The sequence below is a fragment of the Erythrolamprus reginae genome, chromosome 5 (genome assembly GCF_031021105.1).
Source record: "Erythrolamprus reginae isolate rEryReg1 chromosome 5, rEryReg1.hap1, whole genome shotgun sequence".
Lineage (NCBI taxonomy): Eukaryota > Metazoa > Chordata > Lepidosauria > Squamata > Dipsadidae > Erythrolamprus > Erythrolamprus reginae.
The window spans coordinates 25611145-25637505 of NC_091954.1; the positions used below are offsets into that span (position 1 = coordinate 25611145).

Consider the following 26361-nt stretch of genomic DNA (forward strand, 5'->3'; position numbering starts at 1 on the left):
CCCTCCCAGAGTCTCTGTGTGAGCCAAAAATTAGCTGACTAGCACACACATGCACATTGGAGCTGTGCTAGGGAAATGGCTCGCGTGCCAGCAGATATGGCTCCGCGTGCCACTTGTGCCACCCATGTCATAGGTTCGCCCCATCACTGGTCTAGAGCAACTTCCAAATAATTTATGTTTCACCCATATGTAATATTTTACTTTTAGCAGACTATATTTGTTATTTACAGACAATTTATTTTATTTTAGGTATTATGGAGAAAGCTAGTTTAAATATTTAGACACCAAAGCTTCTATAGTGATGATGGCTAACCTTTTTGTTGCTGTGTGCCGAAAGTGCGCATATCTGCGCACACCCATAATTCAATGCACGAACGTGCCCCACCCATGCATGCACACACACCCTGCATGTGCCCTGCCCCCCATGAAGGCATGCACAACCCCCCTGCACCCTCCCTACCCCTGTGAATGCACAGCAGAGACCCAAAAACCAGCTGGCTGGTGGGAGGCACTTGAGTATACGCGATGCAGAGGACTCTGCATGCCACCTGTAGCACATGTGCCATAGGTTCACCATCAAGGTTTTATAGAACACTAGTGTATTTACTGACAGAACACACACAAAAACACACACACATGAAAATATTCACTATTGAATAGTTATTTTTCCACAGAGAACTGAAGACTGGCAGTGACTTTTCATTTCCAGTGAAAAGTCTATTTCTATCTTGAAATGTTTCTGAACTACAATGTGCACAATTAACAACTTAAGATATCAATGCATAGAAACATGAGCTGTCACATATATCAAGCATCAAATTTCAACATACAATTGTCAAACATTGTTGATATTTTCTTGCTATTCTAAGGGCTGAAAGCACAATTCTTCACTAGTGTTTGTTATACTGTTGCTCTACTCACCGAAGCCTCAACTAATGCATAACCCAAACATGATATCATTGCCCACCAGAATTACATGTTTACTTTAAAAAAAAAATTGCATTGTAAATTATAAAACAATGACATGTTCATGTTGCTGTAAAGAATACTATATGGATGTGTTCTTAGGGCCCTAGGAGCTGAACCTAATTTAAAGGAGACTTTACTTTTTATTCTAAACAAAATTAGCCCTATTTATATATAAGCAATCAAGATACACACTCACCCACACCTCTGTAAATAAAGCACACATATTTCCAATTAGAAAAAAAGACCTGACTCTGCTCACGATTTTAAGGAGCCCCTGGCACCAAGGTGTACAATATAAGGCCATATAGACTCTAGGGAACACTATTATAGGATATAAATGGGTTATCCCATGCTTCATAGCCAACACTTTATATACATATTCATAATTATCAAAGGGCAGAGGCTAATTTCATCCTCTCTTTTATACCGCAATTAATTCATACCTTACTCTTAATAAACACAACATCTGGCTACTTGCTTATACTGCAACTTTTACTGTTCAAATTGGACAAAGCTATATAATTTAACTGTGGACTGTGTACATAAGCAAGTGTGTTAATTTTTAACTTCATGTTTAGTTTCCCCAACATTATTGTGCACGTTCCAATTGCGATTTTTAAATACAAAGCCATTTTTTTACCTTAATAGGATACTGTTTTACAGCACTTAGGAAACTAAGAATCCAATTATTTTGCAAATGGAAATGTTAATCTATCACCAGAATGAATGCTAAATTGCATGGATCCCACACAAAACATGAGTTAACAAAGTATTACTATTAAAATATAAATCTATACCTAATTTCCTTGAAAGTTACATGTTAAAAACACTCAAGACATCTCATATGAAGATGTGTACTTTCACTTTTATTCACAAATCATGTTTTATATCAGTCAGATGGCCTAATGCGGTTTTTAATTAAAAATTTAAGCCTATTCAACATGACTAATCAACAAGGTTTGTAGAAGCTACAGTGAAAAATGAACTGAAAAATGAAAATACTTCTCACTTCTCAGAAGTAATATTAATTGGCTTAGAAATCTTTTTTGGTTTAACTTACTTGATTTAACTACAATCACAAGTACACTATAAATATTATTACACAAAAATACTGCTCTTACAATAAAACATCAATTTCCATACCAGTAATATATGGGTCATTTAAAAATATATCACTTTAAAATCTTAATCTCTTTATTTGGACATATACATATCCGTGCACATACACTCTAAATCATCGCTAACTATGATAACTTAAATCTATAAAAACTTCTCAACCATTCAGGACAATTTCATTATTCTGGAAATGAATAAAGATCTAAACTAGATACAACTAAATTCTACTAAAATGGACATTTTCTGTTGAATTCTTAAGCATGTTTACTTTCAGATGAGTTCCTCCAAATTTTACAGGAGTTGCTCTCTAATTACTAACTGACATGGTACTGCAGTTAACATGGAATGTAACTTGATTTAAACTCTTTATCTTAATTCTAATATATCATTAATTGTTTCATCCAATACAAAACAGTTTCAAAAGGAACTCAACCCTAATTCCAGAAGGAAAATACTGAAAGGCCTATAGCCAAAAGACAATTGAAAGAAAATCTCTCAAGTATTCTGCATATGATCCATAATAGAATCCATAATTCTATTGTTGAACGTGGAAGACTTTTTGCTAGTCTAACACGATTTGCAGTATTCTAATGAAGAAAATAAAAATGAGCTTAATGGGAAATACAGCACATTTATGTATCAATTAAGTTATTACCAAATTTTTAAAAAATCAGTTTTACACAAAGAATTATTTCTTTTTCCCAGCGGAAATCTGTGTATACTTATTTGAACATAACTTAGTGACAAGCACACAATGGGTGCAGGATGCTATAACTTTAGTCCCTAGTATCTCCAGCTATGCCAGTGAAAACCTCTACCTAAATCTCAGGAGTGATGCTGCCAACTAATGTTAATTGACACCTATCAATTGGTGGGGCTAATTCAATCAATGTAATGGCTCAATGTAAGGCAGGTTTCTAAATTCTAAATACAGCAACTTCAAACAAATGGATTTATTTCCCAATAAAGATTATACTATCATATACAGTCAATCTGCATATATTTTAAATTGTATGAATTTTGTTTTCTTAAATAAATGCATGTTTTATATATCACATGTTTTTTGCTGAATTTGAAAATTAAGGGAGACTAGGATAGATCTATTTCGGCCTTATTTTGGCCTCATCAGCTAGCCATACCCTCACTGGAACTTGAACCTGCAACCTTTGCCTTGTAAGGCAGAGAACTAACCTCTAGGCTACAGTATCCAATCCCTTCAGGTCTGCACCAGGGAAGGGTTACATATTTTTGTGTCGAATCACCATAATATATGTATTAACTGTACAAAGAAGCAAACAATAAGGAGTTAAATAAATTAGGATAAAATTTGGGCCTACAATTTGAACACTCAGCAACTACTGACATCTCAAAAAGACTTCACTGAAAACTGAGGAAGATTCCTAAAATTCTGCAATTGCAATCAAATAATGGATGGCAATATAAATGTATGCGCACTCATATACGTAACTATAACCATCTAGCTCAAGTGTTTTAGCTGAAGTTGCATTAATGAAACATTGCTAAATTAAAAAGGAGCCTTATCTCCCAATTAAGATAGTACCGTATTTCCAACTATTATAAAACATACTACCAACTTGTACTCCCACTAAGCAGAAGGACAAACTTGTATTTCAGAATCATCTCTATGCTTTAGAAGAACCATAACTCAAATGTATTGGATGGAATATGTAAATGATCTACTAATTCTAGTAGCTGTAGTTTATATTAGTTAAAACTGCAAATACTAGTTAAAATGCAAATAATGATGAGCTTTTTATAATTAAAACATTGTGAGTTGACATCAAGAATCAATATCCATAGCACATTGGCCACACCTCCCAGAAGCTATATAAGTGAAAAGTAATTTATGCTAGTCATCAAAAGCACTTTCGTAAGCAAAACCATCTTTGGAGATAGGTTACTTCGGTAAAACAGAATTTTTCAAAATCTTGTCTGGAGAACATCAGCTACTAAATTTGTGAGTACTTAAATGTACTATATATATATATATAGTGGATTATAAATGGTGGTAAATATGCAACAAAATATTGTTATAAATATTAAAGCTAGTATTCAGTTTTTATTTGATTGTGTGCTTGATTTTGACATGTGTGTGTGTGTCAAAATCACACAATCATATAAAAATTGAATACTAGCTTTAATATTTATAACAATCTTTTGTTGCACCATTTATAATCCACTATTGGCCTGCTTTTTAACCAAACATAATTACACTGGCTCAAAGTTGACTCAGCCTTCCATCCTTCTGAAGTCAGTAAAATGAGGACTAAGATTGTTGGGGTTAATATGCTGACTCTGTAAACTGTTTAGAGAGAGGCTGCAAATCACCGTGAAGCGGTATATAAATCTAAATGCTACTGCTATACCAAAACACCATGTAACAGATTTTTCAACTTCCCAATCCACTAAACTGACAGAACCTTTCTACAGTAACCTTTTCCAGAAGACCAATGCAATGGAACTATATTCAGCTCTTTGTCACCGTTCACTGAGCAACTTTAAATACAAGCAACTGCCTTAATCCACATAACTATTGAAGATCACAAGGCCTACAACTGCAAGAAATATACCGAATATCACCTTCAAGTTTCTGATGCAACAGCTGTATGGGCACGACTCATTTCCATTTCATCTCCCTCTACCTTTGTAACGCTGGGCCTGGACCCACGTCTGCCAGATTCTTGCTTCTGCACGAGAAGGGAGAATCCAGAAATCACAGCCATTTTTCTTTTTAATTTATATATATATATATGGCACCTAATGGGGAAAGGGATGGGAAACACAAGAAACAGCGACACTGGGCCTCCTGGGGGAATCGGGGTGCAGTAGTAAGAAAAGGGATCCCCTCCTAACAGGAACTGTCCCCGGCCTTCAAAAACGGTGGGATACAAGTCAGATCTAAATCGAAGCCATCCTCCTGGTATCGCCTTTTGTTCCTGCTGACGATTTCTTTGATGATGGCGGTCATGTCTGGGAGCCGGGAGCCGCTCAGGAACAGCGCGGAGAGGCACGGCGGCGGCTGCAGGGCGCAGATGGCTCGAAGCCTCGGCGGGGGAGGTTGCTCCCCGAAGAGTCCCCGCCGCCGGTAGGACCGACGGCTGCTAACCAAGCGGCTGACGGGCAAGGACGGTGCGGGGAGGCCGGCACCGTGGACAGGGCCTGCCCCCGGTCGATCCAGCGGCGACTCCCGGGAAGGCCCCGCAGCAGCGGCCCCGACGGAAAGCGGGAGCGAGGAAAGTCCTCTGGCAGGCTCCGCCACTGCCGAGGCTCCCCGCTGCAAGCAAGATCCCGAGAACGGCGGTGGGAGAGGCGGCGGCGGCGGCGGCGAGGAAGAAACGCGGCCCCGACTCCCTATGGCGTTCCTGCGGCTTTGGGACGAGAAAGAGGAAGCGCCGCCGCCGCCGCCTTCGGGCCGTTCCTTTCCCCCCTCAGTCAGGCAGCGGCGCTCCAGCTGCAGCGGTGACAGCAGTTCCGCGACGGGCAGCCCCCCTTCCCCGGCCCGCTCCGCACCCCGCGCGAATAGGGGGTGCGGGCGGGCGGGCTCCCTCGGATTCAAGGGGAGGCGGCCGGCTCGGTGCTGGGACTCTATGGCTCGACGCGACGGGCCGGCGGGCTCCCCTCGGAAAAAGCGCGGGGAAGGCGGCTGGGCCTCAGGTGGTGGCGCTGCTGGCGGGGGTAGCGGCGCGGCGGCCGCGCAGGGCCGCAGCCGCCGCGCTCAGGTCCTGAGGAAGGCGCGAGGCTGGCGGCAGTCGCCGCGGGTCATCTTGCTCCGTCCGCCGGTTGTTCGGGTTTCCACGATCCGCTGAGGGTACACGGGGGGGGGGGCGCCTCGCCGATCGGCCGGCTGTCTCGCCAGAGCCCCTCTTCGCCGGCGCTTGCTCCCCGTTGGGGTTGCGGCCCTGAATCTCCCCGCGCTGACCGCCTGAGGAGCTTCAAACTACCATCATGGCTGCAGCTTCCGAAGCGAGAAGGGAAGCAGGAGGGAGAGGGAGGGAGGGAGAGAGAGCCCAGCACCGAAAGGAGGGGACAGACAGACAGACAGACGGCCCAGGAGGAGGAGGGCACCGTCCAACCACTCCGCCCTTTCTAGCTCCTTCCGCCGCCGCTGACGAAAAAAGTAGTCCCGCACCGCCACATCACCGCCTCTTCGACAGCAGCGCCGACCGATACGCTGCTTTTTTGCGGACGGCTCCTTTTCTTCTCCCTTCTTTGCACGGGAAGCGTCCGGCTCGTTCTTCGGGGGGAAAAAGGCCGAGGCCTGAATTGAGATCTATCATCGAAGAGGAACGAATGAGGGGGGAGGGGCGAGGGAAAGGGAAGGGAGGAGCGTGCGCGCCTTCTGAGCGGCGGAGGGATACAGCAAGCGATTGCCTCATCCCCATGACGGGCTAATTCCCTGTGGGATCACGTGATGCGCGCTGGGTGAAAGCGGGGGGAGGGAGAAGGAACGAAATTCCCCCCCTCCCCCCACACGTCTTCCGAGCGGCCTTTCGGGCCTTTCTCCGTCCCTTCTCCCGCCTTGCGCTCTCTTCCTTCCCGGCTCATTTTTTTATAAAGAGTTGAGCGCGTTGAGAGGGTGACGAAGCTTTTTTTTTTGACGCCGAGATTGAATTTGCGTCTAGAACTGCATCCCTCCGATGGATATTACCTCATGAAACCGTAGGCCTTGTCTGGATAGTCTGGAGCCCCTTCCATCCCCCAATATGGTTGCCTGATAACTAAAAAAAGTAAAATGTCTGGTCAGCTTTTTCACCTTTTGTGAAAGGGGGGCTGGGGGGTGAAAGCGGCGACATTTTGTAGAAGCCAGCAGGTGCAACCTTACAAACGATACCGAGCAAAACGAGGTGGTGGTGATGTGTTTTTTTTTTAAACATCCGCAGAGGGTGACCGCAAGCGTCATTGCTGCGGGCGTGCTGGGTGTGTGGGGAGGGCGGGAGGGGGTGAGGCCACTCTACAACGGATGACGAGACCTGGGTGGCTGAAAAGCCGCCTCGTGAGGTAGCCTTTTTTGAAGGGGGGGCGGGAGAAAGACCTCCCTTCGCTCTCTGCAGCGGCGCCGGATTATACCGAGCCTGCACAGTTGCGGTGGGAAGAAAGGCGCCTGAAAGCGCCGACTGCTGCTGCTTCTTCCGTAGCTTTTGTGCGTGTGCTGGGTTGCGCGCTGATGTCACCCGCTGCTCAAAAGATCCTCCCCGAACTGCCGTTGGACAAAGTGCCACCCCCACCACCCAAGCTCGGAACTGAAGCTCGGCGGGAAAGGTCGTCACCGGGCTGCGGCGCGCGAGGCAAATGAGGAGCGGACGGCCGCGTTCCGAGCCTCCTGCTTTCTTCCACCCCGGCTCCAGCCCTCTCACGAGAGCCACCGAAGGTTACGCGGAGGAAAACGGAGGCGCGACGTGTGGCCGGCCCTATTGCGCCCCCTATTGGCTCGGCAGAGGAAAGTCGCGCTTCCCGCGTGCCACTCAAATTGCTCCTCGATTTACGACTTCAATGGAATTCGTAATGGGGCGGGGCCACCACCACCCAACGAGACGTTTGTTATAGCTGAGCTTGGCCCCTGTTGGGCGGTTTCTCTTGCCACAGCTGTTAAGTGAATCGCAGGGGTTGAAAAATTAAGTAACACCTGAAGTGTTAATTGTGAAGTGAAACTGGCTTTTCTGTTGAATTGCTTGTTGAAAGGTCACAAAATGGTATCCGGTGACCACCCATGGACACTACAACTGTCATAAATATAAGCCAACAGTTCAAATAAAATCATTACAGAGCTGGAAGTACGTACAGTTATATTTATTAGGAAGAATAAATTTGTTTGCCCCCCCCCCCGAGTCTACCGAGAGGGGCGGCATACAAATCTAATAAATAAATAATAAAATAGACGCTGTAAAGATAAATGTTTTGCCTAGATTATCTATCTATTTATTTTATTTTTTTATTTTTATGCTGCCCTTCTCCTTAGACTCAGGGCGGCTTACAACATGTTAGCAATGGTACCTCTTAACAGAGCCAACATATTCCAAACTATCCCAATTAACCCAGGAAGGAATTTTTTTAAAGGATTAACTAAGATAATTTCCAAATTTATTTGGTTAGGCAAAAAATCCAGAATAAAATTAAAATCATTGCAAGATGTAAAAGAAAGGGGAGGATTAGGCCTACCAAACTGGAAACTATACTATTACGCTGTAGGATTATTTTGGATTAAAGTTTGGATAACCCTGGAAAATAAGAGAATATTAATTTTAGAAGGATATGATCTGCTTTTGGGATGGCATTCTTACATATGGTATGAAAAATATAAATCACATGTATACTCTGAGTCTGCGGAGAGGAGCGGCATACAAATCTAATAAATTATTATTATTATTATTACTATTACATTTCAAGAAACACATACTTAAGAATGCACTAATACAAATTTGGCAGGATATAACGAAACACCATTACCAAAAAATACCTGAATGGGTCACCCCAACTGAAACAAAATACCATCCAAGTTTAATACACCTAGATAATACTATAATAACGTGACCAGACGTCCCGCTTTCCACGGGACAGTGACGCCTTTTAGTAATTTGCCCCCTGTCCCACGGTATTTTTTAAAAGTCCTGATTTTTTGAAAGAAGCCACCAACTGAAGATTGCTGGACTTCCACATTGACAGATTTGGGGCAACGCGGAAGCTGAGCTTCCTTTTTCATGGCTTCAAAGTTTTTTCCAGGCAGATTCTACTCTGGTGCCAGGAAAGACTTGGAAGCCGCGAAGAAGGGCAAACCAAGCTGCAGCTTGCAGAGTGGGGCACATGGCTGAAGCATTGGACTCATACAATATCACTGCCAGACTGGCCCACTTGTGTCCCGTGGAGTTGCCGAGCTGACCAAGATTTTCTTCTCATCCATGAGAAGAAGCTGCGGCTGCCTCTCTGGCAGGGTCTGGGGATGGCGGGGGCACCCCGGAGGCAGCTGACCCGCTGGGGGAACCTGCTTGCTACTGCCCTCTGGACCCGTTCAGCTGCCCTTCGTGCCTGCGTCTCCTCCATGAGCACAGCGCCCATGGTGGTGGTGGTGGCCAGTGTGCCCACTGTGCCGTCTGGTGTCCCATCTCCATCTGTGCCTCTCCCCGGCCCCAAATCCTTGCCGACCTCCCCATGAACCTGGTGCTGGGCGGCTTGCTGGAAAAATGGTTCCCGAGAACAGAGCACGCCAGCTGTGCAGGGGATGCCTTGCAGGAGAAACAGGAGCTGGTGGGCACTTTGGAGAAGTACAAACAGCCCTTTGAACTCACAGCTTTAGTCCCCATAGCGCTTGACACAGAAACAACTGCCTTTGAGGTCAGCAGACTGGCTTTCCAGCTACGGGAAGACCAACGGACCTCTTCCTCCCGCCCCCTCCTGGGAAATGCTGTGCTGAGCCAGGGGATTCTTGGGGGCAGAGGGGAGGGTGCGAGGGGTGTGTGTGTGCGTGAGAGAGAGGGGGTTGTCAGCCCATCATGCCCCTCCCCACCTCCGCTCTGTCTCAACAGGAGAGAGTCTGCACTCAGCACAGTATTCCCGAACAAAGTTCCTCCATGGCTCCCAGGGAATTGCACTTTCAGTAGCGCAGCCTACGTTGAAGCATGGCACTGGGGAGGAAGGAAAAGAGAGAGAAAGGGAGGAAGAGAGAAAGAGGGAGGGAGGAATAGAGAGAGAAAAAGAGAGGAAGATGGAAGAGAGAAAGAAAGGGGGAGAGAAATAGAGAGAAAGGGGAGGAGGGAGGAAGATAAAGAAAGAGATGGAGAGAAGGAGGGGGAGAGAGATAGAGTGAGGCAGGAAGAGAGAAAGAACAAAAAGAGGAAGGAGGGAAGAGAGAAAGGGATGGAGAGAGAGAAAGAAAGAGGAAGGAAGAGAAAGAGTGAGGGAGAAAGGGAGGGGGAGAGATATTTTTTTTTGCTAATTTTTTTTTGCTAAACTTTTTTTAAACAAACCCACCCATCCATCCCCACGGTCAATGGTGTCCCTCTTCCCCAATCTTAAAATCTGGTCACTTTATTAACTATAAGCTACAAAGAATTGTTGAAAGAACAATTCAAATTAAAATGAAAAGAAGAACTAGAAGACTACCTATATTTCTCAAAGCCTCCCACCTGGGTACTTAAGCCACCTTTTTTTGGCCTCCTGAGCTATCTTCCACAAGATGGCTTTGACCAACCTGCAGCTGGCTAGTTCATTATTTTGGTATCATTCTCCAAAAAGGCCTGGTAAATACGTAATTTTGAGTTCTTCAGGTTTCCATGATTTGCGTCAGCTTTTAAGTTGCCAGTATGCAGGGACAGAGTGGTTGAATTGTTAATGTAATAGGGGGGGAAAGGAGAATGGCCCACTTTTTTTCCTTTTTCAGCAAATGGTAATCTGTTGCGGAGGTGGTTGTTTTTTTCTCCAATTGATGTAGAATGAAAAAGTGACAAAAACAAATTCACTAACTTCTTGCAGTTCTCTCATATCATAGCCCCTTGAAGACAATCTAGAATGCAACAATATATCAAAAGTATTGTTGCAAAGCCTCTTTACATGAGATATCATTACTTGGGTAAGTTTCATTTAGCTTCACTTCTTACACCACACTTCTCCATTTTACTTTCAAGAGTGAAAAAAACAGTTTTGGAGCAAGGACCATTGGAACCACCAGAGAAAATGAGCTGTTTTTCATACCCCTTCCTAGTTGTAACAGATTGAGTTCACACAGTGCTAAGATGTGGTTTCGTTCAAGTAAAGTTTAATGAACTGTAGTATCTACATTTGCATATGCTAAACTATAAACCAGGGGACTCAGTATTGGGCTGCCCCGGTACACCTGGTAAAAGAACCCACCACAACCCCGCATGCCCCCACACAAGGATTTGCTTCCACGCATGCGCAGAAGCAAAGAAGTCACCGAAAATTGCTGAAATCTCACTTGAGGATGCTCACATGTGCAAGATTTCAGCAATTTTCAGCCTTCTGCTCATGCGTGGAAGCAAAGAAATCACTGAAAATCGCCAAAATCTCATGCGTGTGAGCATCTTTGCATGACATTTTGGCAATTTTTGGTGATTTCTTTGCTTCTGTGCATGCATGGAAGCAAATCCTTACCTCTTTGCACAAGGGTGTGCCTACCCACCACTGCCCACGTGCACGCCTGCACTGGCCTCTAGGACGGATTTGGTAGGAAAATTTGCCAGAGTAAAATGCTCCCGGTTCGCTTGTGCCTGTCAGTCATCAGAGTCATTCGCGAAGGGAGTGTGAGGTTCCGCCCACATGCCCGGAGGTTGCCATTTGGGTTTTTACCCTCTGCACAGAGTACCCTCTGCACATGCACAGAACGCTTTGCACATACACAGAGGGCAAAAGAACCCAAATGGTGGAGTCCAGGCTGGTGAGTGGAACCTTGCTCTCTCTTCGCGACCAGCTCTCCGCCGACTGACAGGCACAAGCAAATCAGGAGCATTTCACCCAGTGAAAGCCTACCAAATTTTTTACTACCACACTGTGGCTGTGGCTTACGCATTTTCTTTCAACATCTTTCAGTGCAAATTGGGTGCTCTGGGGTGGAGCTCCATTTTCACTACCCCACTGTGTTCCCCCCCCTCCGGGCAGTAGCCCACCCCTGATTTCACCTCTGCTACCGTATAAACCATATTTAGAAATCCCAGGGAAGAAGACTGCTTAAAGAAGTATCAATCCCTTAAAGGAAAATCAAGCAAACCTCAGTCTGACATCACGTATCTGGAACCACAAGAGACACTGATTACAATTTGAATATCCACATGGCATCCCAGAATGGTTGTATGCTTGGCAACAGCTCTTAGTACCCATCTGATTTTATTTAACTAAAGAAAGACAGTTCATCCCTTGTAGCTGAGGATTGAAGTGTGGAGTCTTAGTGCTTTCTCAGATTTATTCATGTAAATGTATTTTAATTTAGTTGAAAGCTAGCATGCTTTAAAACAAAGAACAAACCTCATCATTTCTAGTCTCATAAAGCACTCTTTAAAAATAATGGAGAATTAAAGTACAAGTATAGAAAATAAAAATGATAAAAGTGGGAAACTTTGATATAATTATGCTGTTACAATAATTGCTACTACATTTTTGCAGCCAGCTTGCTCATCTTAAATCACTTTCAGTGGAGTACAATCCTGCTGATGAGTTGTTTTTCACTAATTTTGCTTTATATTTTGGGCCAATCATCGCTTAGTGTGATTTGTAGACTCAGCCAAGTCTGACTTATTCCACAAAACACAGTTAAAAATATATACAACCTTTCAGCCTGTGGGCTCTTGAAGAAATTCGCATCAGAAGTTTTCCTATAAAATTATGATTAAAATGAATCTATTTACTAGGGCTCCAAACAGGTTTATTTGTTAGCCTCAGCTAGCATTCATTTATCAAACAGTAATAACAAATATAAAGAGGTTTACTTACTTACTTACTTACTTACTTACTTACTTACTTACTTACTTACTTACTTACTTACTTACTTACTTACTTACTTACTTGTTGGATTTATATGCCGCTCCTCTCCTCCACTTGAAGATTAACTGATATTTTGTGGAATAATTTTCATTGGCATTGTATAATTAAGAAAACTGATTGTGTAATATGGTATCAGTCTGGCCAATCAGCACCAGCTTTTTGCTTTTTTGGGGTGGGGGGTCTATGTGATGTGAGTGCATAATATACCAACAACATACTCTGGTAATGTATCCTTATTCTAAACCTAAGGCAATTGGTCTGTATTATTGCATTACAATCCCAAATCAAGTTAAAGTTGACACAAATACCATGGGCATAAATTGCTTCTGCAACAAAATTAGATTTATCTCTTTGGTCAACTTCAAGGACTTTGAAATCCAGAGTTATTTTTAGAGACCAGCAAGTTGCATTAAATGTATGTATGTGCTGTATATATGTATGTATGTATCAAAAGAGAAAGCATGTGAGGTAGTGGTTCTGGTATTGGATCTGCCCTTGGGAGATTCAGATTCAAACCCATCCTTCAAGTCCATTGAAGTCCAGTGGGTGCCTTTGGCCCACTGGACTTCCTGTAAAATCTACTTTACAGGAAGGAGATAATGAAGGAGAAAGTGCGATGTTTGTTACCTTGAGCCTTTGGAGGAAAAGTAATATATAAGTCTTACAAATAAATGTACATCATACAAAATAAAAGATAAATTCAATTCCTATTGCTATATCCCTGAGTGCATTACATGAAATTGTACGGACTACGGTGGTTAACATCAAAATATAGGAGATAAAAGCAATTTAATCACGACCTAGTCTCACAGACCTAGAAGGTGAGCACCCGCTGTCCAAGAGGACCCTCTTTTTGCTGCCCCGTACTATATTCCTTGCTCCCAGAGTCTGTGGTCTGGCTAGCTGGGCTCCGAAATATGGCGACCACAAAACAGCGCTGAGTTGCTTGTTTTTGCACCGGCGCTGCAGCGTGTTGTTCACTGTATACAACGTACTGCTTCCTGCCTCTGCTTACCACTACCTATTTTGGGAGGACAGATGGGAACTTGAAATCCCAAAAGGAGTCGGCTCGTCCCAGCTCAGGGGGTCCTTGCTGCTCTCCTGCTCCGCGGCGTTTCCGTTACCCCCTCCCTGCTCCGCGGCGTTTATTTTGCAACATCTTGGCCGCAGCTACTTTGTCGAGGATAGGGGGGCTTAGAGCTTCAGAAGGAACCCTGTGCCCAGCCTGTGCCTTGCCTAGGAAGATCCCGTTGCCCCCGGCTCCGCGGCGTCTGCTTTAGACTGTCATCGCCGGAATTTGCTGAGGAATCAGCTGGGGCGCGGAAAATGGTGGCCGCCAATTAGATCGAAACTATCTGCAGCTCTTTCTCTCTTTTCCTCACTGAGTTATGACCTGCAGAGACTGAGAGCTTCAGAGACTGAGAGGCTGAGCTGAGCTATCGAGCCAGCCAAATTGAAACAGCCAGACCCACCAGACACACTAAACGATCCTGAGACGCGGGAACACCGAATGGTGGGGGTGTTCGGCGTCAAAAGATCAGCCAGGTGGGGAACTGCAGGAGGAGGAGAGAGAGGAGACAGAGGGCTAGAGGGCTATGGGAAAACAAAGAGGCCAAGGAGGAGAGTACCATTATGACCATCAAAGGAGCATACTGGGGCTGCCTGGAGGTTTGGAATGCCATTCTGGCTATTGCTGGGAACACAACAGACTGGACATGTTAATTTATGAGATCTATAGTAATGAGACTCTGCTGCAAAACTACTGGGAATCAACGGAGGGCCAACCAGTGCGGTCTGGAGGCACTGTAAGAGTGGATGGGACAAGAGAGAAGGAAGATCTGAAATCATTGACACTAAGGAGTCTGAGAGACAGGGAAATTAATTTAATAACCAGCATACTCGGGATAAGGACATTCTACCGCCCCTTCTCTGAGGAGTGGGGGAGATATAGAATGACTCTTGACTCTGAGCAAATTGTGACTTTACCACCTGAGACCTTGGTGCTGTTGTTATTTGCTGCTGACTGGGTTCACTTTAATCAACTGAATTGCTACACTATTACCTATATTTTATATATTCTATATTTTCTATTTGTATTTATTTCTTTTTATTAGTATTTTAACCTTCAGTATTTTAATTATAAATTGATTCATATTTTAACTAAATTATTGGGGGGGGGTTTAGTGATGGATAACTGGGGTGGGCATAGGGTGTATGGAGCAAATGATTGGTATGGATGGGACGGATGGGATGGGTGGGGTCATAGTATGGGTTTGATGAATGGGAGTGATGTAAATAATACACTTGGCCAACCTGGCGCTGGAGAGGCAGGAGGGGGAGGGGCAGCTATCTCTGGGGTGACAGAGGGTCAGGATATCTCAGTGCTGCTGGGGAGAGGCAGATATGGCGGGAGCCACGGAGCTAGCCGTTCCAGGGGAAGGAGGGATCGTTGCTTAATAACGATCCCTTGTTCTGGCTCTGTGAGCTCAACCCAGAATACTGGTGATGAGTGTAAGTCTGGCCCTGGGCTCAGGTTGCTGCTACTCAATGCCAGGTCGGTGGTAAATAAAGCTCTCCTCATCCGGGATCTGATCCTGGATGAGGAGGCCGACCTGGCATGTGTAACTGAAACCTGGCTGGGCCCAGAGGGAGGAGTTCCTCTCTCTGAAATTTGCCCAGCCGGGTTTCAGATATGGCACCAACCTCGACCCCGCGGAAGGGGGGGAGGAGTGGCTATTATAGCCAGGGAGAGCCTTTGCCTGCATAGACTCGTTGCTCCGGAGATTGCGGGTTGCGAGTCCCTCCTGGTGAAGTTGGACTTAGGGGTTCAGGTGGGCTTGTTTCTCACGTACCTGCCTCCCAGCTGCGTGGCACAAGCCCTGCCTGTGCTGCTCGAGGAGGTAGCCGGGCTGGCGGTGGAGTTCCCTAGACTTATTGTCTTGGGGGACCTCAACCTGCCGTCACTCGGCGAATCCTCTGGACTGGCACAGGAGTTCATGGCCACCATGGCAGCCATGGACCTGACCCAAGTAGTTCAGGGTCCGACTCATGAGGGGGGGCACTCACCCGACATGGTATTCCTCTCTGAGCAACTGAGTAATGGTCTGAGACTAAGGGGCTTAGAAGTGTTGCCTTTGTCATGGTCAGACCATTTTCTATTGCGGCTCGACTTCCTGGCTCCAATCCTCCCCCGCAGGGAGGCGGAACCAATTAAGATGTTCCGCCCCAGACGCCTGATGGATCCAGATGGTTTTCAGAAGGTGCTTGGGGTTCTTCCAGATACACTCGTCCACAGTTCGGCAGAGTCTCTGGCTGAGGCCTGGAACAAGGCTACAGCGGAGGCCCTTGACCGAATTGCGCCGCTGCGACCTCTCCGTGGCGCTAGACCCCGTAGAGCTCCATGGTTCAACGAGGAGCTCCGGGAGTTGAAGCGCCAGAAGAGACGTCTAGAGAAGCGATGGAGGAAGAGTAAGTCCGAATCCGATCGAACACTTGTAAGAGCACATGTTAAGACTTACAAAGTGGCGCTCAAGGCGGCAAGATGCGCGTATCATGCCACCTTGATTGCATCAGCGGAATCCCGCCCGGCCACTCTGTTTAGGGTAACCCGCTCCCTTCTTAATCAGGGGGGAGTTGGGGAGCCCTTACAGAGTAGTGCCGAGGACTTTAACACATTTTTCGCTGATAAAATCGCTCGGATCCGGGCGGACCTCGACTCCAATTGTAAAACAGAGTCGACTGACAACGAGTCAGTCGAGGTGACTGGGGCTAAACGTCTTTGTCCATCTGTCTGGGAGGAGTTTGACTTGGTGACACCTGATGAAGTGGACAAGGCCATTGGAGCTGTGAGTTCCGCCACCTGTTCACTGGATCCGTGTCCCTCTTGGTTGGTTTCGGCCAGTCGAGAGGTGACACGGAGCTGGGCCCAGGAGATTGTCAACTCCTCCTTGGGGAGGGGGTCCTTTCCGGCCCTTTATAAGGAGGCACTTGTGCGCCCCCTCCTCAAGAAGCCTTCCCTGGACCCAGCCGTGCTTAATAACTACCGTCCAGTCTCCAACCTTCCCTTTATGGGGAAGGTTGTTGAGAAGGTGGTGGCACTCCAACTCCAGCGGTCCTTGGAAGAAGCCGATTATCTAGGTCCTCAGCAGTCTGGATTCAGGCCCGGCTACAGCACGGAAACTGCTTTGGTCGCGTTGATGGATGATCTCTGGCGGGCCCGGGACAGGGGCTTGTCCTCTGTCCTGGTGTTTCTTGACCTCTCAGCGGCTTTCGATACCATCGACCATGGTATCCTTCTGCGCCGGCTGGAGGGGTTGGGAGTGAGGGGCACTGTCCTTCAGTGGTTCTCCTCCTACCTCTCCGGTCGGTCGCAGTCGGTGTTAGTGGGGGGTCAGAGGTCAACCTCTAGGTTTCTCCCTTGTGGGGTGCCTCAGGGGTCGGTCCTCTCCCCCCTGCTATTTAACATCTACATGAAACCGCTGGGTGAGATCATCCAAGGGCATGGGGTGAGGTATCATCAATATGCCGATGATACCCAGTTATACATCTCCACCCCATGTCCAGTCAGCGAAGCAATGGAAGTGATGTGCCGGTGCCTGGAGGCTGTTGGGGCCTGGATGGGTGTCAACAAACTCAAACTCAATCCAGACAAGACGGAGTGGCTGTGGGTCTTGCCTCCCAAGGACAATTCCATCTGTCCGTCCATTACCCTGGGGGGAGAAACATTGACCCCCTCAGAGAGGGTTCGCAACTTGGGCGTCCTCCTCGATCCACAGCTCACATTAGAGAAACATCGTTCAGCTGTGGCGAGGGGGGCGTTCGCCCAGGTTCGCCTAGGTTCGCCTGGTGCATCAGTTGCGACCCTATTTGGACCAGGAGTCACTGCTCACAGTCACTCATGCCCTCATCACCTCGAGGTTCGACTACTGTAACGCTCTCTACATGGGGCTACCTTTGAAAAGTGTTCGGAAACTTCAGATCGTGCAGAATGCAGCTGCGAGAGCAATCATGGGCTTTCCTAAATATGCCCATGTCACACCAACACTCCGCAGTCTGCATTGGTTGCCGATCAGTTTCCGGTCACAATTCAAAGTGTTGGTTATGACCTTTAAAGCCCTTCATGGCATCGGACCAGAATATCTCCGAGACCGCCTTCTGCCGCACGAATCCCAGCGGCCAGTTAGGTCCCACAGAGTGGGTCTTCTCCGGGTCCCGTCAACGAAACAATGCCACTTGGCGGGACCCAGGAGAAGAGCCTTCTCTGTGGCGGCCCCGGCCCTCTGGAACCAACTCCCCCCAGAGATTAGAACTGCCCCTACCCTCCTTGCCTTTCGTAAGCTACTCAAAACCCACCTCTGCCGCCAGGCATGGGGGAATTAAGACTTCTTCTCCCCCTAGGCTGATACAACTGTATGTATGGTATGTTTGTACGTATGCTGGTTTTATACATTAAGGGGTTTTAAGTTAGTTTTTAGTATTGGATTTTTACTGTATATTGTTCATGTATATTGTTCATGACTGTTGTTAGCCGCCCCGAGTTTTCGGAGAGGGGCGGCATATAAATCCAATAAATTGAATTGAATTGAATTGCCATATCACCTATATTGATGGAGAAGGCTTACTTTCCTTGCTTTTTAGAAACCATTTTATGCCCACGTACTTGTGGTTTTTATAAGGCAATTTAGTTGTCTCTAGGGATGGATTGGTATGGTTTCGTTTCCATTGTTGTCCAACATTCTCTTTATCTTCAAAAATTTCTCGTGAGAATTGTGCAATTGTTGGTTTATTGAGCTCATTTGTACCTACTTTTAATTTAAAATGCTTTTGCATTTTCAAAGTCATTTCTTGTCAAGGACACTCTAGAGACACATGAACTGCATACCGTGAATTGAGCAAGAGTGGGAGGTATTGAAAAAGGGAGAAAAGTGCTACATTTTGTTATCTAAGGAGGGTTTTCCTATATATACATGCACACGGTTTGTTTTTACAAACACTTGAAACTAGAAGGAATAGATAAAGGCACAGGCTAAGAAGCTCTGCTCATATATTTATGTCCATAAACATTTTCTAAATAGGAAAAATGGTTTAAGACAGAAAAATATTATTTTCAGCAATATTCCATGTTGATTTTATGAGAGAAACCAGAGAAGTCAAGTGGATACATTATCTATAGTATTGATTTCAGTCATAAGAAGATTGTATTTTCAGTTCCTACAACAAATTTCAAGTATTAGTAAATTGGTCCTTATGCTTTCTGATGCTTGTACAACAGGGCATTTTTTTTCATTTCTTATCAAAATTAAGTGTGAGGTGAACATATCTCCCAATTTTTTAATATTTAAAATCAATCTTGTGTAAATGTCCATCAGCACACACAAAGAAACATAGAAACATAGAAGACTGATGGCACAAAAAGACCTCATGGTCCATCTAGTCTGCCCTTATACTATTTCCTGTATTTTATCTTACAATGGATATATGTTTATCCCAGGCATGTTTAAATTCGGTTACTGTGGATTTACCAACCACGTCTGCTGGAAGTTTGTTCCAAGGATCTACTACTCTTTCAGTAAAATAATATTTTCTCATGTTGCCTTTGATCTTTCCCCCAACTAACTTCAGATTGTGTCCCCTTGTTCTTGTGTTCACTTTCCTATTAAAAACACTTCCCTCCTGAACCCTATTTAACCCTTTAACATATTTAAATGTTTCGATCATGTCCCCCCCTTTTCCTTCTGTCTTCCAGACTATACAGATTGAGTTCATTAAGTCTTTCCTGATACGTTTTATACTTAAGACCTTCCACCATTCTTGTAGCCCGTCTTTGGACCCGTTCAATTTTGTCAATATCTTTTTGTAGGTGAGGTCTCCAGAACTGAACACAGTACTCCAAATGTGGTCTCACCAGCGCTCTATATAAGGGGATCCCAATCTCCCTCTTCCTGCTTGTTATACCTCTAGCTATGCAGCCAAGCATCCTACTTGCCTTTCCTACCGCCCGACCACACTGCTCACCCATTTTGAGACTGTCAGAAATCACTACCCCTAAATCCTTCTCTTCTGAAGTTTTTGCTAACACAGAACTGCCAATGCAATACTCAGATTGAGGATTCCTTTTCCCCAAGTGCATTATTTTACATTTGGAAACATTAAACTGCAGTTTCCATTGCTTTGACCATTTATCTAGTAACGCTAAATAATTTACCATATTACAGACCCCTCCAGGAATATCAACCCTATTGCACACTTTAGAGTCATCGGCAAATAGGCAAACCTTCCCTACCAAACCTTCCCCTATGTCACTCACAAACATATTAAAAAGAATAGGACCCAGAACAGACCCTTGTGGCACACCGCTTGTAACCTGTCTCTGCTCAGAATACTCACCATTAACAATAACTCTCTGATGTCTATGCTTCAGCCAGCTTGAAATCCACTGAACTATCCAGGGATTAAGTCCAATCTTCACTAATTTATCTATCAGCTCTTTATGTGGAACCGTATCAAAGGCTTTGCTGAAGTCCAGATAGGCAATATCCACGGCACCACCTTGATCCAACACCTTTGTGACATAGTCAAAGAACTCAATGAGATTAGTCTGACACGATTTGCCTTCAGTAAAGCCATGCTGATTTGGGTCCAATAAGTTATTGTTTTTTAGATGCTGATTTATCCTGTTTTTGAGTAGAGTCTCCATCATTTTAACTACAACTGATGTCAAGCTAACTGGCCTGTAGTTACCAGCTTCTTCTCTACTGCCCTTCTTGTGGATAGGCACAACACTGGCCATTCTCCAATCCTCAGGGACATCTCCTGTTAACAGGGATTGGTTAAACAAATCAGTCAGGGGGGTAGCAATGACAGATCTGAGTTCTTTAAGAACTCTGGGGTGGATGCCATCTGCACCCATTGCCTTATTTATCTTTAATCTTTCAAGTTCTTCTAAGACATCGGCTTCTAAGATCACTGGAGCTGAATCCGTACAGCTGGAAGCAATGCTATATCCCTCTATAGTATTATTTTGTAAGGTGTCTTTTGAGAAAACTGAACAGAAGTAGCTATTGAAATGGTCAGCGATCTCCTTATTCCCATCAATGCATGTATTATTCCCGGTACTAAGCTTTGTGATGCTGCAGTTTTTCTTCTTCCTATCACTAATATATCTGAAGAAGGTTTTATCCCCCTTCTTTACAGATTTTGCTATTTCTTCCTCTTTTGAGGCTTTAGCAGCATATATTATCTGTTTCGCCTCCTTCTGTCTCATTTTATACACCTCTCTATCAGCTATACTTCCAGACTCTTTATACCTCCTATAGGCAGCCTTTTTTTCATTGATTATAGCCCTTACATCATTGCTAAACCATAGCGGTTTCTTCTTCCTTTTACCTTTAGTTACTTGCTTTACATAGAGTCTTGTGGCTTTTTAGATGGCCTTTTTTAATACAGTCCACTGGGTGCTCGCTCCTGCCAATTTATTCCTCCCCTTTAATTCATTATTTAAATATTCCCCCATTGCATTAAAATTTGGGAAGGGAATTGATAGTTTTAAAAAAATGATTAGCAAGAAAGAAATACATTCCAGTCTTATTTATTGTGTGTGTGTGTGTGTGTGTGTGTGTGTGTATGTATGTATGTATGTATGTATGTCTTGGCATATTCGGGTTTCTTCCTGTGTAAGTTTCACAGATTCCTGGTGATTAGTGTTGGGAGAACCGAACCCGTCAATTTGGGTCCGTACCGAATTTTGTGGTGTTCGGCATGCCGGACCCGAACCCGATTTAAAAAAAAAATTAGTGCTTCGGTTCGGCGTTCATGCTGAACACCGCAAAAGCCACCACCCGGCTGTCCTCTGCTGAGAAGAGGAAGAGCCGGGCGCTGGTGGTGATGGAGGAAGGCGAACACTGGGGAGCTGTCAGCCGGTCGGGTGGCTGGGAGGGAGGCACAAAAGGAGCTGGGGAATCCCATGAAGAGATTCCGGGGGCGGAGCTTTGATGTCATGTATACCGGCATGTTGCTAAGGACGCCAAGGTGTCGTTAGTGACTTCAAGCCCAAATACAATGGCATTATTCCATTTTTGTTCATGTTCCAGGGTGTCTCTGATGAGTAGGGAAATGTCATTAGGATGGTTTGAGGATAGTTGAGATAGTGGATGATGTGACTGAACATATGGTGAAGGTAGCAGTTGATGGGCATATGGTTAAGGTAGTGATTGTTGTTGCTGAGTTGGAGTATGGTTTAAATCAGACCTGGGCAAGTGGCGGCCTCCAGCCCGCTTGCAGCCCGCCTGCTGTCTGTGACCGGCCCACGGAGGCCAGTCCAACCTGCGCACGCGCATGCAGGCAAAATCCAAACACCATGCAGTGGAATCGGACAGCGTCACCACATGCAAAAATAAATCAAAATCCAAACGCCACGCAGTGGAGTCAGACGACCTCGCCACCTGCGAAAATCCAGGCTATATCCAAACACTGTGCACCGTTTCCAAATGCCGCATGGTGGAGTCAGATGCCTCGCCACCTACGAGGGGTAAAAGGCGGTTGTGTCGTGCCTGCCTGTTGCTCGGCTGACTGCCTACACTGGAGCTCTTGCCTCGCCCTCTCCACCTTTTGCGTAAGTTGACTTAACCTTCTTTGGGCATTCACAATGGAGAAAGAGAGAGAAGGAAAGAAAAGGGAAAGAGAAGAAGGGAAAGAGGAGAGGAAGGAAAGAAAGAAGGAAGGAGAAATGGAGGGAACAAGGAAAGAAGGAAGAAAGGAGAAATGGAAGAAGGAAGGAAGGAGAAGTGGAGGGAGGGAAGAAGGAAGGAGAAATGGAGGGAGGGAGGAAGGAAGGAGAAATGGAGGAAGGGAGGAAGGAGAAATGGAGAGGAGGAAGGAAGGAAGGAGAAATGGAAGGAGGAAGGAAGGAGAAAGGGAGGGAGGAAGGAAGGAGAAAGGGAGGGAACAAGGAAGGAAGGAAGGAAAGAGAAATGGAGGGAACAAGGAAGAAAGGAAGGAAGTAGAAATGGAGGAAGTAAGTAAGTAAGGAGAAATATATAATATAATATATAATTATATATATAATTATAATTTATAATTTATAATTATAATTAATTAAGTTCTACCCAATAATATACAGTATTGGGTAGAACTGAGTTAATTATATTAGTCTGGCCCTCTAAAACCATCCCAATTTCTCATGCGGCCCCCTGGCAAAATTAATTGCCCATCCCTGGTTTAGATAAATTGGGTTTCCTTTTGATTGTGCTGTGACTTTGTTATCCAAAGATGTGAAGCATGCTTGCAAGCGTTCTTCAATGTGGGTTTGCAAGCATTCTTCAGTGTGTGATTCGGTGGAATCTATGACGATTGTGAGGCTCTGGTTGTTTTGAGATTTTGAAATTTTATTGACATGGTGATTAGGTCATTCATTTTAGGTAAACATGAAGGGCAGAAATGTAGAAATGAGGAAATTTTTTGTAGGAAGTTGGTGACATTTTTGCTAATTTCCAGGAAGGTATTGTGGATGTAATTATGGCACATTTGGCATTTAGTGCATTCTTCTTTATGTATGATGGATTTGGTGCATTTGTAGCATAAATCATCAGTGTTGGTGAAATCATCATCCGTTTGGGGGGGGGGGGGTTGTGGCATTTTTTGATTTTTTTGTTTGGCATTCTTGTTAATAAAATAGTGTTTGCCAGTAGGTAGGGTTAAAGTAGAATGCTGTTGGACAGTAGGTAGTAAAGGTTGTTTCTTTGTTGATGGGTTTATTGTGTTTCTGAAGCTAGGAGCAATCAGGGATGATTAGGTTGGGCTATTGAAGTTTATGGTAGTCTCTGGAGACTGAGATGATTCTGCTGAGCTACAGGTGCCCCTCACAGCCACTTGATTTATTTATTTATTTGGTCCTTTTCACCTATGGAATCACATGGTCTCTTTGTTAGAAGAGTGGCTTTGTTTGAAGCCCCGAGGTTAAAGTTTCTTTAATGGTGGACACAACTTTCAGCAGAAGCTAGATTTGCAGGATGGGTCTTCAGGAGTCAGAGCTTTGAGGAGAGATCCCTGGGCTTCTGGAGTTTAGAGGTGGAATCCTCCTAAAGATTACCTGATGTTACTGTCTGCAAAGAATGTTTTGCAAGCTCTAAGTCTTTGTAGAGTATTTTAAATTACTCTAATTTGCTCCAAGTAAGTTCCTTTTCAGCCCTAACCTGGTGCTAACAATGTTCCCAGCTCTTAACGCTTCCAAGCTCTCATTGTTACTCTCTGCTAAGAATGTTTTCCAAGCACTGTCTTTGTAGGTTTTTTTAATTGTTCTACTTGCTCAGAATTTTTCTTTCCAGCCCTCACCAGATTCTAACAATGTTCCCAGCTTTTTACTGGCTTGCAAGCTCTTTCATTGTCACTCTCTCCAAATAAAGTTCTTTTTAAAGCCCTAACCAGGGGATAAAATAATATGCTGAAACTGACCAGACTAAGGATGCTAGCCAGATGAATACCTGGTAAGCAGATTTCCCCCCCTATTTTCTTCCCCAAAAACTAAAGTGCGTCTTATACTCCAAAAATAAGCTTTGTTTTATAGTGCAGTGTGCCTCTCAAATTAGACTAAATACAGTCTTACTGTAAGCCAGATTGGTTTGGTAACTGTTATCTGTTCTTTCCCCTATTATTTTTCAGAATGTAACAAGATAAATCAGAAAGACCAGCTTTGTCTGATACATCTTCATGGATTGCTATTTTGTTCTCAAAACAATGTAGCATCTAAAACACATAATTATTTTTCATACCAAGTCTGTAAGTATTTCCAGCCATCTTGTAAAGATTATTTCCTTGATTTGACATATTTTTCAACTTTTTAACAAAAATGTGAATCAGCAACATGCTTCTTTCTAAATGCTTTCAAGGACATTCTGCTAAAAGAAGGCAAATCAAAATGCAGGTGGCCTACTTACAATATTACAGCTTCAGGTGACAGAGATAGAGAAAGCAAGTGCAGCTGAACAGTTAGAAAATATAGCATCTGGAACCATTTTATGCCTCATCTGTCAATCTGCTTTATGGGACTGGAAATTAACATTTCAAACCACACATCATTGCTCCATGACCAAAAAATCCCAAAATTGTGGTTGTTACTTCATCCCAAAGAATTTCAGATGGACATTTGCAGAGGTCACATTGAATAATCACTTTCTAATGTCTTTAAATTAAAAGTTGTAATAAATTTTACTCTGTAATAAAATTAGCAAAAACTAAGTGCTACTCAAGTATAAGCATCTATCATCAGACTTCTAAAGTCTTTTAAACATACTTTTCAGTGACAGCTCAGGTCAATGAGATGACAATGTGAAATATGTAACTTAAATGGAAAAGAAGGTTAGTTGCTTTTGTTAGAACATTTATATAAATCAACAATGTTTTTGTTTTGACCTTCTCGGCTTTTCAGTTAAAAAAACAATCAAAATTGCTAATGAGGTATCCTGTAAATTCTTATCTTGTGGTCCTGTTGTTAACATTTGAAAATTATTTGTGCCTTTGTCTAGACCACAGGCAGAGGTGGGCTGCTAAGGTGGAACGGTGACATGTGCTTGCCCCTGTGGCTCTGAGTGCTAGTGGAGGCCAGCGCAATTATGCTACTGCACCTGGGCAGGTAGCAAAATCACATGCGGACACACCAGTGCACCTGTGGCACATCTGCATGTCCACGCACAATTTTGCTACCTGCCCAGGTGCAGTAGCATAATTGTGCTGGACTCCAGAGCCATGGGGGGCAAGCACATGTCACCGTTCTACCTTAGCAGCCAATCTCTGGCCACAGGTGTCAAATATGTAGTGTCATGTTGCTGTCACATCATGTGACATTTCATTTTTTCTGTTTGCTGGAGTGGGGTGTGGCCTGCACGTGACACATGCAGCCTGCAGGCCACCAATTTGATATCCCTAGACTAGCCACAATGCTCAAAGCCAAAAGACAGTACCTTCACTGCTATTTAATGAGCATTTTACACTAGGTGTAGGCATCTAAATGTAATACATAAATGAATTCAAGAAAACTTCCTATTTCTTTGACACACATTTGGCTTTTCAAACTTTAAAGAAGCTATAAGTGTAAGTATAAGCATAAGTATATATCCTGATGTCTATTCGCTGGTCCCATGTCCAGCATACATTATTAATAATGTATGCTGTCATCACAAAGACATTGTATTACCTATGTACAAATCATACAACCATTGTCCTGTGGTTTGACTGATGTTTTTAAATCTGTCATATTATGTAATTTATATCCTAAATGTAATTGTAATGCACAATGACTGTATATAAAAAGTTCAATTTCCACACTAAAATGGAAGGGGTGAAAAATGAGGGATTATCTAGTTTTCAGCATTAGAAACCATTAGGAATATTATTTCATTTAAAAGAATGGATAGTTTCAATAAGGTAAGAAATATATTGTCTATTATATACTGTTATGTGCATCAATACATTTTTCAATTTTTGAAAATGTGCACGAATGAGATTTGTAAATGTATATGCTACCAAATCCAATTTATTGAGAATCTGAAATTATTTCTGCAACTAATGACAACAAAGATCTACAGATAGGCATAAAAAGACAACCTAAACTCCTGATTAAGATTAGACATATGAAATTCTAAATAAAGAATGTTATCATTGAATGAAGTTCAAATTTTGATGGCAGCATAATCCAGTGTTCACTATTTTCCTATATCTGTAGTAATCAATGCTAAGGCCATTCTTGTTAGTCTCTCTGTATCTGTGGCCTTTCTCTTC

The 26361-nt window shown here is 44.1% G+C and overlaps 1 protein-coding gene across 1 annotated transcript in view; it reads right to left on the reverse strand.

Moving 5' to 3' along the window:
• The window catches only part of PTEN (phosphatase and tensin homolog), an 83349-nt gene extending 77028 nt beyond the window's left edge, over window positions 1-6321 (reverse strand). The window contains exon 1 of the mRNA XM_070752243.1: window positions 4996-6321. Within this exon, the coding sequence (XP_070608344.1) occupies window positions 4996-5074 (79 nt within the window). The 5' untranslated portion in view covers window positions 5075-6321. The remainder of the gene's footprint in view (window positions 1-4995) is intronic.
• Between the last annotated feature and the right edge of the window lie 20040 nt (window positions 6322-26361).